Source organism: Buteo buteo, chromosome 3 (assembly GCF_964188355.1).
Source record: "Buteo buteo chromosome 3, bButBut1.hap1.1, whole genome shotgun sequence".
NCBI lineage: Eukaryota > Metazoa > Chordata > Aves > Accipitriformes > Accipitridae > Buteo > Buteo buteo.
In genome coordinates, this window is record NC_134173.1 from 54,520,060 (window position 1) to 54,540,750 (window position 20,691).

At 40.2% G+C, this 20,691-nt stretch overlaps 1 protein-coding gene across 3 annotated transcripts in view; it reads right to left on the reverse strand.

Moving 5' to 3' along the window:
- The window catches only part of STK3 (serine/threonine kinase 3), a 149,116-nt gene extending 128,785 nt beyond the window's left edge, over positions 1–20,331 (reverse strand). Inside the window, exons 1-4 of one of the 3 annotated variants that reach the window (XM_075023670.1) lie at positions 19,993–20,330; positions 12,701–12,781; positions 12,123–12,251; positions 8,084–8,198 (exon numbers count right to left, since the gene is read on the reverse strand). In XM_075023670.1, coding sequence (XP_074879771.1) covers positions 8,084–8,198; positions 12,123–12,251; positions 12,701–12,781; positions 19,993–20,015 — 348 coding nt within the window. In that variant the 5' untranslated portion in view covers positions 20,016–20,330. Of the gene's footprint in view, positions 1–8,083; positions 8,199–12,122; positions 12,252–12,700; positions 12,782–19,992 lie in introns of all 3 variants that reach the window. The other 2 variants (XM_075023668.1, XM_075023669.1) reach the window with 2 other exon arrangements.
- Between the last annotated feature and the right edge of the window lie 360 nt (positions 20,332–20,691).

The window sequence follows — 20,691 nt, forward strand, 5'->3', positions numbered from 1 at the left end:
CAGGATATTATGGAGCAAATCCCCATAGAAGCTATTTCTAGACACACAAAGGGTAAAAAGGTGATCGGAAACAGCCAGCACAAGTTGACCAGAAGGAAGTTATGCCAAATTAACCTGGCCACTTTACTATGAGGATGAAGAGAGAGCTGAGGATGTCATTTAGTTTGACTTTATGAAGCCTCTTGACAGTCTCCAACAATATCTTTTAGCCAAATCTGGGGAATCAGAGAAGATGTGGAAGAACAACTGGCTGGACTGCCAGGCTCAATGGTGGTTCAAAATGTAACCAACAGCCAGCTGTAAGTGATATTCCTCAGAGGTTGACACTAGGTTGAATACTCCCAACATCTTCATCAACAACCTGAACAGTGAGCTGGAATACACCCCCATCATGTTTGTGGATAACATGAAACAGGCGGGAAGCCGTCAATACACTAAAAGGCAGGGCTGCCACTCAGAGGGACCTCAACAAACTGGAGGAAGTAGAGTGACAACAAACTTGGAAGTTCAACAAAGGCAGAGTCCCACACCTAGGACAGAAGAACCCCATGCCATGAACAGTATGGGCTGAGGATCAATAAGGCAGGTAGTGTTCCTATAGGAAAGGTTCTGCAGATGAGCTGAACATGGGTCAGCAATATAACCTCACAGTAGGGAAGGCTCACCATATATTGGTCTTCATTAGGAAAGCACAGTCAGCAAGTCAGGTCAAGTAAATATTCCCCTTTATTTAGCACTTGTAAAGCCAAATCTGGAACACTGTGCACAGTTTCAGGCTACTATAAAAGAAATGCTGACAAACTGGAGAGTCCAGCAGTAGAGGCTAGAGCACATGACGTACCAAGTTGACAGAGCAAAGTTTGCCTTGTCTGAAGAAGAGTGGATATTTTCAATGCATTTTTAAACAATCTGAAGGGGGGATAAAAAAAAAAAAAAGTCCTCACAGAGGAAAAGGGGAATGGCCAACAGTCACAAGTTGTCACAAAGGAAGTTCAGTTAGATACAAGAAATTCACAGGGCTGCAGAGAGAGATGTTGAATCTCCCTCTCTTCAGATTTTCAAAACTCAGCTGAACAAGGTCCTGATCAACCTAATCAAGCTTCTAAGTTCACCTTCCTTGGAACAGGAAATTCAACTAGCTGACTTCCAGAAGTCCCTTCCAAATTAAAATTATCACTTATTTCAAATCAGTGGCACACTGTTCACCTCCTTCCTCACCAACTCTAAACTAAACATCCAATTTCAACAGAGTAACCTTTCTTTTACCTGCAGTTTTCCTACATTTCCTCCACTTCCTCACCACAATAATATACAGCAATAAATCCATACCAATATTAAACACAGACTCTTTTATTGTAAAATAAAATATATATGGAAGAAGGATATGTCGTTCTGACCTTAATGAAACTTGGCTTAATTCCTTAGATTGAGACAAATTTTACGGCACAGATTAGAATTTTATATGCGGAGAGGTTGACTCAAACTGCAAAGACATTAACAATTCAGCTGATATTTCTGGCTCTCCAAGGCAAACAACAATGGGGTTCTTTGAGGGGGAAGAGCGTTGTGGGGAGGCAACAAGGTTAAACTTCCACCCTTTAGTATAACAGGAGTAAGACCTTGTGAGTGTTTTGTGACACGAGGTGTATATGGGGTACCAATACAGGACTGACCTGATTAAACATTCATTTAAACAGCTACCTCTGAGTGGAATATATTAGTATAAATTTCTTTGTATTCTATGTTTACATGGTCGTTTTATTGTTTCAGCAACTTAAAACTGGCATTACCAAAAATTATATAAAAGAGGGGGAAAAAAGCTGTTGTTTACATTAAGTAATTCTAACAATCTTTTCTTTGAAAAATCTTTACCAGCTCAAATTGAAAAATGAGTAACTGGATGCAACTTCTGCCATTCTCCTCAAATCTCCTCAAATTTGCCTCCTGAAACTTAGGGGAGGGTAGGGAGGGAAAGGAGATCTGGTGAATACACAACTAGACAGTCTGTACAGATCAGAAAGAACATGAAAATTCTATCCCACCCCTCAACATATTATAGCCTCTCTCAGCTTTTAGCAGTGACCCAACTGCAGAAAGAGATCAGTAGCAAATACAAACTTTATGAAACCCAGCAAATACAGCCATTAGAACTGAAGTAGTATTTTGTAAGCTTTCTTCCAAGAAGCACACTTCAAAAACAGAAAGTCAGTGAATTACGTGATGCTACACATTTTGTCATTACACAGCTACCAACAGTTTTAAGACTGTGCACAAAATGATCTCCAACATTTTATGCACCTACCTTGGGTAATCTAGGTGGGAAGCTACAGAAATCATCCAGGAAGCTAATTCTCCTTAGAACTGACCTGTAGATGCTCATAGCAATTTCTGACTAGTTAACAACAGTATTTATTTTAATGGAAAGATGAAGGTCAGACAAAGTTTGGGGAAAGATAATTCTGTCTTCAGAGCAACTCTTTTAGTATCTTGCATATTAACACCAGACTTCAGATTATTTACTATTTTAATAGCATATACAGTGATTCCTCACTGAGTAAGCATGATCCACTAACACTGAGCCCTGTAGAAAAAGGGGGAAGAGAGAACAATTAGTGTTTCACACTGCATACATACCAGGGGATGCTGCATGGCCAATCTTAGTTCTGAAACTTCCCAACTTCTGAATGCCTTTTTGGCGGTCTTATTTGCATGCAATATATACATAGTTATTTTGGAAACAGATGAATAACTGTGTAGCTCTAATTTGCTCTTTTTCATGACAATTAACCAACGCATAACATGCATCTTATTTCTGGCTCATAAACAAATACTTTTTTTTTCCTGAGATAAAAACTAATTTTCTAATTAACTAATTTATGAGCTAATTTCCAAGCAGATGGATACAGTTTTACTGCAAGGCTGCAAGACAGATCTATCATTTTGAGATTCAGACACCACAACCCATTTTTGAAGGAACCTGCAATGTTACTCTAAAGAACTAAGGAAAAATAATTCCTAAAAATTGAGATAATGCCATCCAGCGTTTATGTAAATGTCAATCATTCAAAGCCATAACAAGGATTTTATTAGACAAGCACTGAATAATCTGTGTCAGATTGCAGAAGCTAATATAGACTACCTTGGTCTGTAAGGCTAAACAAGGAATACGGCAAGCAGCACATTTGGGATCAACTTCTTCCCTCCTCTTCCTCAGTCTGGCTGTATAGAAAAGTACTTGAAGAATCTTGGCCTAAAGATCACTCTTCAGAGTAACACAGCTGACTAGAACATTGATTCAATTCACCTCCCAGAAGGCTTATAGACAGAACATGGTCAGCAGCATATCCAGGATGGCCTTGTCCATTGCCATAACTTCTGGCCACCAAGATCAGTTAAAGCAGTTAGCTAGTGCAGAAGGAATTTCAATCTTTGTGTATGGACTGGCTGGCTATTAATTAATCCATCTGGGCTCACCTGAAGAAGTTGTACTGTGATAGATGCTACTTAAACAAAAAACGTAAGAGTTATTAGGCCTTAGATAACCAATTTACAGCTGCGAATCACATGTACTTCAGTGCAGCAAAGGCCTACAAATTAAAACTATTTTAACTGTGAAATTGCTGAGAAACATGACTACAAAATAACATTCTTACAAGCAAAGTGCCTGTAGCCCAGAGAGGTAGCAAAAGTCTGCCCTGGACCCCCATGGTAGCATATATAGAAAGCAAAACCAGGAGGACATCCAAACACAGCATCTAGAGATTCAGATATGCTATTCATTTGAATTACTGGAGCTTAAACACATGAAAAAGGTAATTAGCTAAGAAAACATGGCAGGAGATAATCACTAAGAATACACAAGGCAACGTATATGTAACTGATAAATAAATTGGCATGTAAAGGAAGTCATAGTTTAGATACAAGATGCAGGACCTCCAGACCCAACAGCATACCACCTGTACAGCAGTACATTGCTACACTTGTTACTTACAATACTATCCCAAATAAGGTTTTGTCTCATAAACCCACTGCATAGCCACTACGTGCTATGCTACAGCCAACTGAATTTGATCCCTGAAAGAGACAGGATTAGAATGACTCAGTTAACCATGATTAGTGGATGAGCAAGTGCACCCTAAATTATCAGTAGGGAGGCTGGGTTGCTGGTGTGTCGGTGCTCCCTGATATCTTAATAGCAGCCAGCAGGACTTACAGAGTATTGCTTCATGTTGTAATTATCTCATTCTACTGCAAGCTGCCACTGAAAAAGTCAGTCTCATTACTTCTTTTCCTTCTCTATCCCCACTGCTCTTTTCTCATGTCTCTCTTGCATCAGATCAAGCCACTGTACTGCCACAGTAAGTCCCAAGTTAGCTCACAAGGGGGTGCGGAGGATAGACTAGAGAGGAAAAAGTACCCCCATCAAGCTTAGCCAAGATCACCCTGCAGCCACACAATCGCTGCACCTGAGGCATGGAAAAGGCAGGAACACATCAGCCAGGTCGGACAATAACAGCAGAACTCACCTTTCTGGCAGCAACCCACAATTTGACTGTATAAGATACACATACCTCCCAAATCAGTCCCTAAAATAAGTGGACAAAACTAGATATACAGCTTTGTTGCCTTGGACTGATGAACACCACACCTCAGATGAGCTAACAGGCATCAGTAAGTTTGCTCCAGTGCTGCTGATCTGCCTGGCACGCTGGAAGACTCCAGGGCAGAATGCCAGGAGTCGATATAACTTCAAAGTAGTGGCTTGGGCCTCTTGGACAAGAACCTGTTCCTGTCAAGCTGAAAAACTCTCAATATAAACAGGCTCCAAACAGTTACTAGACATCTCCTTAACTTTGAATTCTGCTTCCATCATTTTTGGTCCATTAGAGCAAAGCCCAGTGTTGTTCACTTTCTAGACAAATAAAACTTTTTAAGAAGTAGGGGAAACACAGATACAGAAAAAGATCAGAAAAGTCTTAGTTTGAGATAAGCAACATGGACAAATGCATAGTAATGCTTCCTCCCCAAATATGAGGAGACATCCAACTTTTCCTATGACTTATTTTGATATGATCAATCAATCATTTAGGTTCAAAAAGACCTTTAAGATCATCGAGTCCAAATGATGATCCTAATGACCACTGCATTAAAGTAAGGGTTCTTACTTCAACTCTCTTCCTCAGTTTCTTTTCTTTACATATGGAGAAGGAGGAAATAAACTTTTCCTTGGCCCAGCCACAATCTTCATTCAACAACTTCAGAAAATTACAGAACACATAACCCCTGTGCATCTGGGCCTATTCAATAAACATTCTGACAAAATAAGAATCAATTCCCTCCTCAATTCCAAGTGAAGACATTTCTTTTTTTTCTTGTGAAAAGTACAGTGAAACCACTTCTTGTTTCCATTTAAAAAAAAAAAAAAAAAAATTAAGGTCACCAACAGAATGCTGAAGTACTTTAAACAGCTTCATTCCAGTAACACAGGCACAAGCTTTCCATCACACAGTAGTCTGGGTGATCAGGTCACTACTGCACAAAGAGCAAGAGAATTCAAACAAGTCCAAAACTCTGCCTAAATCTTCCAAAACTTGCAAGACATAGGCGTGGCAAGTGAGAAATGGAGGAGTTTGTTTTGCTTTTTTTGTTACACGCACCAGGACATCCCCCTATCCTAAGCCAGGGTAAAAGTTCTATCTAGCCTGGTAACTGTCTGAATGTAAGCTCATGTCAAGTAAACAGCAATACTTGTCTGCTTCACCTTCCCAGATATTTGAAGCACATGGATTCTCTGCTCCAGCCATTAAATATTTGCATTTACCCACAGTCATTTTTTCCTGGTCTTATTCAATTGCCTTTTGAAAACAAACTTAGCATCTATAAGATCTTCTATAACTATACAGTGGACTTCATCATCACGTGTAGAGAAAAAATTTTTGCTTTGGATCTCCTAACACAAGTGATCTCTTGTTGTGTAATAAACAGTAAGATATAGGCATATCTTGTCACCATGTCTCTCCCTCCAGGTACCTCTTCTCAACACAGAAGTATCCTAATCCATTTAATATCTCCTTCTAAAGAAGTATTCTTTACTTCTGATCACCCTTGTCCCCTTTCTCTAACTTCCATAGTTCTGTTACTTCCTTGGTATTATTGTAATCTTTGGCAACCACTTTGCTTGTTCCATTATTTCTAAACATTAAACTGAAGTGATTATGAACCTGTATATGAAGACTTTGCTTCCCCCACCAAGCCAAATATATCTCTTCACATTTACTTATGTTTATTTTCCTCAGTCAGACACTTGGTACCACAAAGCGTTTCAAGTCTTGCCCTGTTTTAACTAGGAATATAACCTAGTAGGAATACAACCTCTCTCATCAGTATTTCTACCCTCTTTCCCAAAGAGGATAGCACAGACCCACATAGTATTGCCCAAATGACCATTTACTCACACCCTCTTTTTCATATTTAAACCAACTACCCATCTATGGCAGAACTACCCATTTACTCCACCATAGGAGCCTCTGGTGTAGAAGTCTGTCCATAAACCTTTCAGTACGAAGCACATCCAGACCAACTTTACACCAACCAGCATTATTTGTGTGCCCAACAACTCCTTTATAGAACTCTACCAGCCACGCACTGCATGACTTGCCTTTACAAAAAGTATGTTAACTTTACCCTCATTACATGTAACCAGGTATTTATTGATTATTCTATTTCTTATAAGAGAATTTATGCTATTTAATCATATCAACTTTAACCACAATCAGCAGTAGAAGAGTTAGTTTGTCTCATCCTCGGTATGCATTTGCCCTGAGACTCAAACATCTTCCCCTCAAATCTCTAATATCTCTGCTATGTCAATATCCTAAACTTTATATAAGAGAAACTATATTGCCTGATTTATTTAATATAAATACAAAATATAAATTTTAAATAAAAAATTCTAGCATTTTCTATTGATGCAAACACAAGTTTGCTCCTTATTTTTCTGAATAAGTGGGACTTTTTTTGTTGTTGTTTTAAATTCTAGACTAGCTTGCATTTCTCGTTGGAGCTATGACCCTTGGATAATATACAACTGTAAGGACACCAGTTCTAAAGGTTGCAGGAATTCTAGCAGTCCCCCATTGGTTTTGGCTCCTCCCGTCATCAGTTCAACATTACAGCAGCCCTGATGCAAGCCACCTTTCCCAAAGAGGCACTCTCTAGTCTGGACATCACCCTCATTTCCTAATAAATCTAATCCTATTTTCCTTTACATCTTACTTTCTAAGCCTAAAGATTGTTTTTCTCTCCTTTTTTTTCCCCTCTCTGCTCCCAAGTATGCTGCAAGGAACGTTTCAGAGCATGTTGACAAAATGTACAAGAGCTAGCAAGTAGAGGGTCATCTCACAGTAGTTGGTAAAATGCATGCCTTCTGTTACAGCCCACTACTGAAAACAATGGACTCAAAGGAACTCAAGATTATTTGACATCTACAACAAAACATTTTTCAGAGAAACTGTTTAAGTAGAACTAACAAAGCCTGTTTCCTACAGGTTTGCATCCTCCTCTACATTACTGCTGTTATAAGCCCATTAAGGCTCTTCCACACAACCCTCCATTTTGGTTCCCTCTCATGTTGCTTAATTGGCATCCCTTCCCCTTCTTATTCCTTAAGTAACGCCAATTACTTCTCATGCTTCCTAATTACTGAATGGAATCAAGACAATTCTATGCCTGTTTTCAAACATGCAGGTACTAAATAGCCTGCTGACAGACTGTGAGGTGGAAGGGGTAGGGGGAAGAAGGCGCACAGTTTTGCCTTGTACAAAGCAGTAATTTTCAAGAAATTTACAGGATCTTCATATTTCAAAATGCATTTTCTTTGGCTGATGATCAGTCCACAGAGGAACGGACAAACAGATAATCAGAGCAACTGCACAACCTTGTTTCCTGGGGAACCAAGGCACAGATACGCCCCTTGGCATCAGCCAAGATCCTGTCTCATAACTCTGACTTTTATTCTGGCTTCCAGTCTTAATCCACAGTTTAATTTTAATAAGTGTTATACATTTTTTGAAAAAAAACTCACCGTTTTATTACGAAGTCTAATTATGTCCGAAACAGAGCCAGCTCCACAATATTCCATAACAATCCATAGATCTGTGTTCTTAAAATAGCTGCCATAGTACTTGACAACATAGGGACTAGATGGAAAAAAAAAAGTTAGATAAATAAATGAATTCTTAGTAGGGAAAGGAAAACAATCATCATCACAAGTGTCATTAAAAATTACAGTTTGACACACACTAACACAGCTAAAGAGCAAGTGCCATCAAATACATTTTAAAACTGTAATTAGCTTAACCAATGCCTTGTTGGAATGAAGTCTGACTGCTTAATAAAATTATAAAGGCACTACTACATATCTCACAAGCTTTCAGTGATCTACAAATACAGACAGTTTTCTCAAACATTAGTCTTCTGAAACAAAGCTTTGTTTTTCCCTCCTCCAAGGCCTCTCTTAACTCTCCTCACAAAGTTTTTGGATATTTCCCTTCTTGAAAAGATTGCCTTGTTTTCTTCTCTCCTGAGCAAGAAACCATGGAAACTCACCCATGTTTTCCTGGTTTTGCAAGCATGAACTTATTTCAAGTACAGATCTAGACTTCCATAAGAAACAGAATCTAGCATTGGTTTGAACAAGACTTCTGGATTTGCAAATTCATTTTCATATTGAAGTGTCTGATGTGAAGAGGTAGTACAGTCACAAACAGAACATATTGCTTTGCTACTCATGAGTTTGTCACTTGACATAATGCTTTGTCGGAGGCACTTGCAAAAGAAAGGCAGAAACAGATATGGTAAACATAACAAGGATCTTCCTTCGGAAAAGTGATTATGTGGTGTATTTATGGAAATAAAAGGTTGGAGGGTTTTTTGCAGGAATTTAAGCAAACAAGATTGTGGGAGACAGATGGCAATCTAACTGTAAAGTCAGGAAGCAAGACACTGAGATCTCAGCCAGGGGCTTGTGGTCAGAACACCTGCATTGTGAGGTAGAATCAAACACTATTTTGTTTTGGAGCAAAAAACTGTATTTTAGGAACAGCATGTTTGGCAGCAACACTTTTTGTTAGAAAACTGATGTAAGAAAAAAACAGGACCTATGGCTGCCACCTGCAACATGATGCTATTTTTATAAAAGATGGTCAAAACTATCAGCAAACTGCTTCATTAAAGAGCGGCTATTAGTACTATAGGAACGTGCCTTTACAGAAGGAAGGTGGGTCAATTCCCTCCTAACTAGTCAAAATAATCTACCAAACAAGTATGACATACTGATCTCACCCCTTATAAATTCCTAAAGTGAGGAAGGCTACTATTACTTCTGAAGAAAACCCACTGATTTTCATGACTATCTCTCACCAGATTTACACTATGCTAGTAATCCCAGCAAAAATGGTGTATTATTACAAATCAGGACAAGATAATCTTTTCAAAATATCGAGTGCTGTGCAATCCCAAAACACCGTTCACATTTGCTTAAAGCCTTGTCCCAGTTAACTACATGGGCCAGCCTTTTCCATATCAACTGCTTGTCTTAGAATCTACATTTTTTCCCTTAGAAGAGCTTCAGCACATACAGTGTAACTAGTTACAGAAACAGGCATGGAGAAGAAAGGATAAAATGTTAAGATTTAATAATCTTTTATTTGAGATGCTGCAACAGCCTAGTGCTTTTCTGTAATATCTGTGGAATCATCACATGTGAAAATAAAATACTAAAAATTGTATCATCCCTCCCATCAGTACTGCACAGCACTGTATTTGCACAACGGCACACAACACATACAAGCACGTGGTGCAGAGCTGCAGCCCAACCCTTCTTTTCAACCAGAGGATGGCTGCATCTTGTCCAGTGAAGGAAGAGTTTGTGCTCTAAAATTCTGAGCTCTTTTTTTTTTTTTTTAAGAGTAAGAGCAAAAGTTATGCAATAGTACATGTCCAGTAGATACTAAATACAACACGTTGTTCAAAGAAAAGCAGGAAACAAAGAACAAGGACAGAGAAAAGGGAGGCAGGACAGGGGACGCAGGAATAAGACGGTGAGTAGGCCCACGTAGGATGAGAATGAAAATGGCACACGAAGCAGAATACAGAAAGTAAGGTGAAAAATGTAGAAGAATCTCAAGTATCACCACTTCTTTTCTTTGTCAGTATATTTCACAGACATTTGTTTTAAGTATCTATTTCAATTCCAGTCTACTACTAAGAGACAGACACACACTATAACCTACACCACTGCTTCCAGTCAGCTCACATGGCTCAAGCCTACACAGTGACTAAGGGCTGCTATCCTATCACCAACCGCACAGAAGAACTCTGAGAATTCATTAGGTGCTATTTTCCATCTTATTCAATGTCTTCCTTTATGTAAGGGGAATGAAATTAAGCAGGAGTTGTAAAAAGAATTAAAAGCACAGCAACAAGAATAATCAAAGTAAACACATTTTAATTCCTCTCCCAGTGCACAGGAAGAGCTGAGGACCTACTCTGGGGATCAAATCTAGTTTCACAGTTAAGCAGACAAACAAGATTGCTGCTTCCTCTTTAATCTGTACCTGTTACAAAACTCCAATTGGACAGACAGACAAAAATAGTTTCATGGGGACAAAAAACAATTAACAGCAGCCCCCCCAAAAAAAAAAAAACCTCAGGGGTCCCAAATCATTTTAGTATTACCTGAAATAACCATAACACACATCTTCATGGAATGTGGGAAAACACATAAATCCTTCCTTTTCCTCCCATTCCGCTGCCTACACATTTAACAAGCTTCTAGCATTCAGAGCAGTCAATGCCAGAAGGGAATGGATTACAAGGTCCAAAGTGTTCACAGGTCACAAATACCCAGATCAGGGCTTGCAGGCAGAGGTTCTAAAGAAGTCTGAAGAACAGTTGCATTCTCATGTGCTAGATACAATGTACTCTGAGGTCTCTATCCCTATATTTAAGGATAAATATTTGAACCTTCTCTCCTCCTTCATGACCCCATAGACAAGCTGCTGTGGAGCAGTACAATCAAGCCCCATGTAACACCTGAGCAAAACATTCGGCAATAAATCTGAATGAATTCAGACTGCATGAAAAGGATTATCTTTAAATCTGGGATGAGTACTGCTCATTGCCAAACAAGAGCAAATATTTCATTTAAAGACAGAACTTCAACATTGACACACCACAAAAGCACAAACACAAGTGAGAAATAACAGACCACTTGCTATAATACAATTCACCAAGTTAATGACTAAAGCAATCAATATTTTAAAGAAAAGTTTTGCCTAACCAGAGTGCAAAGCTTTCCCATTTGTTTTTTCCTGAATCACAAACAATAGATTCTTGTACCACTGATCAGACACGAATAAAGACTCACCCTAGCAAATCTGACTTTGAAGTTACAGACAAAACCTTAAAATATTATCCCCAAAAATATTCAAATAAAAAAAAATTGTTAACTCCATAGAAAAAAGGAAATGCAAAATTCTGCATCCTTGCAGACACTTGACGTTAAGACCTCCGTTCCTACAATACTAGCAATCATAAGATATACCATTTGCGAACAGGTGTAAGCTAACATTTCCTCTTCAGAACTATTACAAGATTGTTCACTTTATAAAAGGTATGTTCCTGCCTGAAAAAGGCAACTGATAGAATCCCATTTTGGAAGTTTAATGGCTAGCAGTTATCTTGTGCTAGAAACATCTTTATCGATCTTCTGAAACAGGTAACTCTGAATTCACAAGGCCTAAGACATTTGCAGGAACTATTAACCTTCCAGCTTGTCAGTGCAAGTAAATTGAAGCAACCATGGAAAATCCTAAGCAGAGGCAAGCACTTATTCTTTCAACAGTTTGTTACGTACACTATTTGTACTTCCTTCAATCCGAGCTAAGCATAGAAGGAGGTCTGCAAAGTGGTTCCTTTAAGTAAATTGTCCAACACAGACTGTTTTAATTTTCCATATTAAAAAAAAAAAGTTTGCAGCTGCATATATTTCAGCTATACTCACAAGTACAAATACATTTTCACATAGACTCTTAGAAAGGGAGCAGAATTGTCATACCTACCTGTCACATTGTTGCATTATAGAGATTTCTTTAATTATCTCTTGGAGATCTGACTCCACGGGCACCTGTTTAATTGCTACAACTTGTCCAGACTCTTTGTGTATTGCTTTAAAGACGCTACCATAAGACCTAAAAATAAAAGAGGGAATTTTTTTCTTAAACAAGATAAACTGCTTCTCATTTCCATTATGCAGAAACTTAAAAGAGTCACAGAAGCCATATGTTCATGCAGAAGTTTGAGGGTTTTATCAGGCTGCAAAAAAATTCAGTTCTGTCAGGACCCCAGAAAAGACTTGCCTCTGAAGAACGAATCTTTGTCAAGATGTAGTGCATCTAACTTCAGTACAGGCACAGACACCGTTGCTGCCTTAATAAACAAGGGATATCAAAAATGAATAAATATATTTGAGGAAGCATGGAAGTCTACTGATGCATACATTTGCTTTATTATTAACACTTGTCTAGAGAAGCATTCCTTAGGACATTTACAGTCACTCTCTCTGTAACTTAATATTCCAACACATGCTTTATATACTGTTTCCCTCTGATACCATCCCCTTATAAATATCTGCACTTACCCTTCACCAAGTTTCTCCAGAACATCAAAGACTTCTTCAGGCTGCTTAGTTAAACTATCTTCACTTAGCTTTTTCAGTTTGCTAAAAGAAAGACAAAAGGTATTTGTTCGTTTGGTTTTTTTGGGGGGAAGACACAGAACTCAAGCAAATTTTCATACAAGTGAGCAGACAGAAGAAAAAAAGATTATAAAGAAAAATATATTCCAATGAAAATAAAATGCCTAATTAAAACACAGTAATAAAATTTTAATCAACCATCATATAAGATGGAGAAAGTTATGACAATTTTTGTCATTATCCCTTTCCCATTAATGTTTGCTCAATTCAAAACAGCATGTGGCCAATTCACTGTCCAAACCACTTCCTTTGCTAAAGTAGAAACAGCCAAAGAATACAGTAAAGCTCACCTTTCGTCAAAAAGCACCCAGCATGCAAACACATGCTCATTACTGCCTAGAGTATGCCATGTTGTTATCCAAGAAAATATAAACCAATCCTTCACCGACATGAAGTATCCATACCACTCATAAGCCAGTGAATTACATCAAGTTAAAAGAAGAACCCAGAGTCAAGATGACTCTGGGAGCATATGGTAGCACTTCACCTACACAGGTGGTAGCAGAACATTGAACTTCCAAGAGTTGAGTACTCTAAGAGTTGTTGGGGCAGTCCCTTTTGCACCTTTGTGAAGGTACATAGGGACAGGTGCAACAAAATCTCTAATTACATAACACCACCATATTCTGCCCTCCAGTTCTCTCTCACACAGTCTCAAATCACTCAGTATCACCCAACAATTTCTCCCAGCACCCTCAACCCACTCTTACCACTATCCTTTGTTCTTTTCAAGCAGTCCTAGCCTTTCCCTGGTCTCCAGCATTCCCATCCACCCAGTCCCCCAGACTCCTAGCAGATCTCAGAACACAACTTGGCTTCAGACTTGCAATGGAGCTACCACTGAACATAGCACAGGAAAATATAGCCACACACACATTGTGGTGAGGCCAGGCAGCTGCAATATGCAAATCCTTCACCCCAAAAGTTATAGGGAATTTTGCTGCAAGATTGAAATAAGTTAACACTATATGATAGTCAAGGGTACTACTGAAGTAGAAGATGAGCTAAAGAATAGCTGGTGCTGTAGTGTTAGATATAGATAATATATTCCATATGCAGGAGGAGGAAAAAGAGAAAAAAAGAAACTCTGAAGCACAGCAGATGATTGAGAACTTATGGAAAATACGTTATCCTGTGACACCTTCCTGGAAATGAATACAAAATAGGGGAAGGGAGGAGGGCACAGACAGAAAAGATTGTCAAACCTAACATTGGAAAAACAGTGTTAAAAAGAAACTCCTTCATATTAAGAGCTGCAATTCTGTGATACACAGAAGTACTAAAAAATAAAGTGAAGTTACTGATGAAGGAATTCCCGAGTCAGAAGAGACTGGTTATTACCAACCATCTAGAGTAAAGACAAAAATTTAAAGTAATTGTATAACACACAGGTCATATGGATTGGTGTTAAACAAGAAAAGCAAGAGGCTGGGGGGGGGGGGAGTGGGGGGGGAGGTGATGTACACATTTATATATCGAAGAACAATTTCACAGACGTAGCAATTATATGAATACAAAAAGCATCCACAACCCGTAAGGAAAGATGCATGAACTGCTGTAAAGACCATGCAGTTTCCTACAGCAAATAGGCAGGAAGCTGGAAAACACGTGTCTTTAAGGGGGAATAAAAACAGCAAAGTAAAGGCACAACTCATGAACATGAAGAAAAACAGCAGAAAACCCAAATGAGAGCAGCTAAATAAAGTCTGCAAAAGTGGCCTACAAGTCAAACACAGGAACACTTAACAAATCTGCTTTCTTTTTTACCCTCTCTCTGCTTGTTAGAGACTAGAAAGCAGAAATATGGAAGTTAAATCTTGCAGGGAAGCACATATTTCATTACTGAACGAGTGTAAGTTGAGACAAATAAGAAGAGGGAAAACAAAAAAAGATTTTGCAGGTAGTATTAAAGAAACAAGTCATTTTGTTTCTTTTGTTTCAAATTCTTTTTTCCCCCCTCTGATCAGGTTATCTGCAGCCTTAAAGGCAGCATTCACAGAGTAAGTTCTTGCCACCAATAAAAAGCATGCACAGTATCCTTACGATACCAGCAGAGCCTCAAAAAATAAAAAGCATGACCATTAGCTGAGTCTCTTACTTGATGGAAGAGCTGTGTAACAGAAGACATACTCAACAGAACAGTGGAGGGACTGAACTTTCTAGTAACTGCAAGAAAAGGGAAAACATACAGTAACCTCAACCAAAGATGCCTAAGAAGAAAACACTTCCACCTGCTCATCAAAATAGCAGTGCCTGCTAAACCAAGAAGGAAAACAAAAAAAATCCATACCAAAAGGGTTCCAGCAGCACCATTAACACCAAGGCATTGGGAGTGCTTGAGAAGAGCTAGGCAAACAATCATGAACAGTCATAAACTGATCAAAACCAATGTCACTGTCAAATAACAGATTATCTGGAGTACTTAAGAGGCAACCTGGAGACCAAAGAAATAAGCATTCTGTAGTTTTAAAACTATTTTCACATTATCCAACTCTGACAAATATGTTTTGAGACCAAATAATACTCAACACTAAAGCAGCTAAATACTAAACTTATTTAGAGGAAGAAAGATACATCAACCTCAGTAATTTCACCACCAAATACACTGCTCAAAGTACTTCACACTCCTTCACAAATATATTGTAACGGTACAGATGCCAGGTCCGATGTCCAAGTGACAGTATTAACACCACAGTTCTTTGAACCATAGAAAGATCCTAATGACTCAGACTGTTTAATGATTTCTATTTCTAGAAGTTTAATAGAATTCCCAGCTCTTTAACTACAGAACAACATGCGATATACCCCAAGAGGGTTGCAATAAAGCAAGCGTTTATGAAAACTTCATGAGAAACAAGAAGAAAGATGACTGTTGTAACTGCCTGTAAAACACTAGGTAGAATACAAGAAGAAAAGACTAGACATATTACCTTATTATATTGGCTAAAACCAAGCAACTAAAACTTGGGACAAAGAAACACATCTAAGACTTCAGAATCAGCTTCTTAATCAGGAGTTGTTTGTGTGTATGTGTGTCCTACTATCCACACTTTGAAAATGTGCAAAGACAGACATATAGAGCCAAACATTTCAGAAGGATCACTGCTTTTTTAGAAGCATTAAGGTGTTCTACACGGGAAGCGAATACTACGAGCACCCAGAAAAATACCTACCTGCTAAGTCATGACTAGAAATACAAGGGTAGTGGGGGAAAGCAAAACGGAAGACACAAAGGGCTCTATCTATCTGTGAGAAAGTGTAAGGAGATGTGTAGAAGACAAGTATAAAACCTGGGGAGAACGCAACTCTACTTTTGTTTGATCTAAAAAATCATCAGATAGTGGCTACGGGCTATTTCAGTAGTTTTCCAGGAAAGCTGTTCCTGAAAGCAGGAGGACTAACTAAACTTCAATTCTGCGACAAGAGTTGTCAAAAGGATTTTCCTGTTCCAAGCAGGTTTGACTTTCTGCGTAACACCTAGTCTCTTAAACAAGAAAAACGCATCCTAGCAAAGAATTTTACTTTTGTAAATCCAGTTGATGGAAGAAAACTTTCATACTTAGCACAACCAGAATCTTATGCATCGAGGACATCAGCAAAACTCCACACAACCAAATGCAGAAAAACCTAGAAACAGTGAGAGGCACCCAAGACTGCCAATCCTAGCATAAAGATCAGAAAAATCTGAATTAGGACCTGAAAGAGCAAGAGATATTTCTTCCCCCTCCCCAACATGAAAAAACAAAGTACGAGTTTAGTGTCCTATGGTCATTACGTACAGACTTTACAAAATAAATTGGTGATGTGCTACAGAGGTAGGCATAAAACAAACACATGAAAGCTAACAAAGAAAAATAAAGCACGACTAAAGAATAGAACTCCATCAATTATTGTCATGAGTTATGGAAAACTGGACAGCTGCACCATGAAACATGAATATATGCGGTTTATTTTGCAGAAGAACTAGCACATTGAAACATTTAGAAAGAATGGCTGGGATCAATTATACTGATATATTAAAAGAAAAGCTAGTCGGATAAATCACTGCAGGCATCAGAAATAGAGGTAGCATGTGAAAGCCTCGAGACATTTACACTGCTTCACACCATTCACACAAGTAGAAGCAAGTTTAAGACAGCTTATCTATTGTGTACTTCCATTTAGTTTTCTACCAGTAAAACCCAAGCAAACTTATACTTTTGTCCCATCATTTTCAGGGGGAACTTGACAATTTTCATCCATGTGACCTTACATGCCCATTGACACAAAAATTAAAACCATCTATTTTTCACAGACAGTTCATATTTTAAAAAACAAGTTTTTCCTTCCCACAAAACTTAACTTTCAGCAAAAATTAAACTGCCCAAGTTTAAAAAAAGGACTGGAAAACCTTAATTAACACGCTCTATGCTTGTTAAGAGGCCTTTTATTTGGCAGCAGCAGGCAGGAGATGGGCAAGATTAAAAACTATGTATCTGACAGAATTGCATCTCCAGCTACTTTCCTTTTCACTTGTATGCAAGTCTATCTCCTCATACCCAAGTATGCCAATATATACAGAAAAATGCAACAATAATAACAGAGGAAAGTTAGAAGACTCGGAGGCAAATTTTGTAACTGACTGTTTCAAGAGTGAATGTCCTTTTTAGTGAGGGAAAGAAATATAAAGCACATCTGAAATACAGTTAGAAATTCAGATGCAAGAAAACACTTTGGGTCAACTACTGCACAAATTGTTCTGATTTTATACTGAACACCTACTCTAAATTATTTTTAAAAGTAAACAAAATTATTCTGAAAAGGACTCCTCCTTAGAAGTTTTTTTGTTACTGTTGCAGTACATTGGTCAAACAAGTAAAGCTAGTGATTTTGACAGCATCCCCATTTCAAAGCCACAGTGGCCTAGACTGTCACTTGGGCATCATCACTGCTACTTTCTGAAGGGCTGTTTTAAAGATTTACGCAACACACAACTGTGTTCTGTGTTCCTTTACAGGGAAAGGGGGAATAAAAGTGCCCTATACCTGTGAGAGAACACTGGGATTCTAGGACATCCATGCAGCTTTGAAGTGTTCATATGAAATTCTTGCTACCTCTAGATGAATGTCTTGCACTACAGATATCATGGCAATAGATCCCTGTCAGTAACTGCTCCTGTGGACAGCAGGCACAAAGTAAAGCTAGTGCTCCCATCTATTTTGCCAAGTAAATGTGGTGCATTCATCCCAAGCCACTACTGCCTCCAAGGCAGGCATCAAAAAACTCAGCCCACAAAAAATAATCTGTACTCCTTCCAGACTTGCAGAAAAAGGGGGTGGCCTAGCAGAATAGTTGGGAACACCAGACAATCAGAAAACTGTAAAAAAACAATGGCTAAAGGGGATATATATGCACATTTATAAAGAACAGTTCAAGTCTCATGAAAACCTGAGTTAATATCTTACGAAAAACTGAGTTCAAATCTTCCCTCCCACTGAAGAAACAAATCCACTACATTGTCATCACATTCAAATTTCCAAAAATAAGCTTCAAAAAACATGGAAAGTATAAAAACATGCCAGAGAATTTAGAAGTTCTCTCATTAGCTTTCTAATTCTTCCTGAGTGACTCTAAGGATTTAAACAGCTCCTCACTTTCAATGAGGCCAGACACACACCTCCAGCTTGGCAATAAAGTTAAAGTAAATCCCCAATCTTAAAAAAAAAAGTCTTGTAGGTTATGCTAACTTCAGTTCTATGTTCAATCCCTTGATATCACCAAATCCCAAGCTTTGCACTGGTGGTGGTAACATTGCTTACTCCTCAGACATTCCCGTTTCTTCTCCTAAACCCTTGCTAGTGCCTGTCCTACTTCCTTTATTTGAGACATGCAGCACTGTCAGCCTGAAACTAGTGTAGGCCTGTCCCTCCTCACCTCATTGCCTGCTAAAACCACTCTGCATAACAGCTACAAATCAGTTCTTGGTCAAAGTTTTCAGTAATAGATACTGTTCCGTTGCCTGCTAAAAACACTGCATAACAACTACTAATCAATTCTTAGTCAAAGTTTTCAAGCAGTAGACACTGCTACATGATGTATTATTGGAGGAAAAAACAGTAGAAGTTCAAGACCACATTCTTCTCAAGTCTGTCATCTCACAGGAAGCTGTTTTAAAGAATTTTAAAGGTTTTAAATGTAGACTGTAAATGCTTCAAAATAGAATGTAAAATTTATTTATTATCTCTTACCACCAATTTATATTGCGTAGTCCCTACACAATTTCTCATTAAATTAACAGGACACAAGAGTGAAATATTTGAGCTCTAAGATCGTAAGAATATATGTAAACTGTGTAACTACATTCTGTATACCACACAACTACATTCTATGTAGCATATAACTACGTCAATAAAGTATTGTTCTGATTTAAATATACCCACAAAACTAAAGCAAAAGTATTTTGTGCACTAAGACAACAGTGTCACATTCAAAGCAAAAGCTCATGGTTCCACATCATTACACATGCACACAAAAAGAAGACAAATGGTAAGTACTAAAAAAAAACCAAAACATAGTAATTAATATGACCAGACAGCCTATATACTTCAGAAAATACATATACTGCGTGAATACTCTTGATTTTTGCCTCTTCCCACTCCCTGATTTGCAATTGCAACTATGCAACCCCCACCCCCACAAGCATCCCTCCGCTAGCAGGACACAAGGGCACTTTCTAATGTGCAATGATAAGAACAACTCCTTATGTCGGTTTCTTCCACAGACCCGAACTATGAAGTGCAGAGACCCCCAGGCCACAAAGGTCTCTCCTCGGCGATGAAGTTTCCCTCATTTCACATTAAAACATTCCTCTTGTAACTCAACCAGCCCCTAAGGACTTGCCTCCACCTGGACGCTCACCCAGGACGGTGATTTTGGGGACAGCCCCCCAGAAGACCTTCCCCAACCCAAGACAACCGCTCTGGCCGCCAGGCAGGTCTCAGCCCCCGTCGTTGTCCCGCCCCCCCTCTCCCCACAGTCCCCAGGACCGGAGCCTCCCGAGGCCGGCGGAGGGGGGGACGGGCGGACCCGCCCGCCCACTCCCCCCCCCCGGCTCCCCGCCGGCCCAAGGCCTCAGCCGGGCCAGGCCGCCGCGCCCGCTTCCGGGAGGGGAAGGGGCCACCGGGGAGGGTCGTTACCTCTTGGGCGCTGCCTGCTCCATGCCGCTGCTGGCCCCCCGGCCCTGCCGTCCGGAGGGGGGCTCCCGGCCCAGCCCCTGGGCACCACCCGGCCGGTGACCGCTGAACTCCTCACAACTTTCGCGCGAGCCAGCTGGCCCTTTAAACGGGGCTCGCGCCCTCCCTCGGCGGCCGCCGCCGCTCCCGGCCTCTCTCAGGCAACCGCCACTACCGCTACCTACCCGGCTGCCGGCGGAGGCCCGCCCCCTGGCGCCTCTCAGTGGCTACAACCCGCGCCGTCGCAAGTGCTGATTGGGCTGCGCGGAAGCCGCTCAGAGCGGCAGGAGGGACGAGGCCCCACCCCACCACGGGGAGAGCGGGCGGCGTCGCGCCGGCGGGAGGGCAAGAACATGGAGGCGGCGGTGCCGCCGGGGGCCGAGGCGCCGCGCTCCCGGCATGCTCCGCGCGGCCGCGGCCCGCGGGGCACGCCGGGAGATGTAGTCCTCCCGAGGAACCTGCCCTACCCGTTTCTACGGGAGGGGCGGCCGGCGGGGCCTGGCCGGGCGAGGCACGCCGGGAGGCGAAGAAACAGAGGCCCGCGGCCCTGAGGCGCCGCCGGGGCGAAGGGCAGCCGTCCCTCCCCCGCACGCTCGCCTCATCCTCCGACTCTTGGAGCGAGGCCTTCGGGCAAGGGCAGGCCTGGGGCACAGCCGCGGCCTG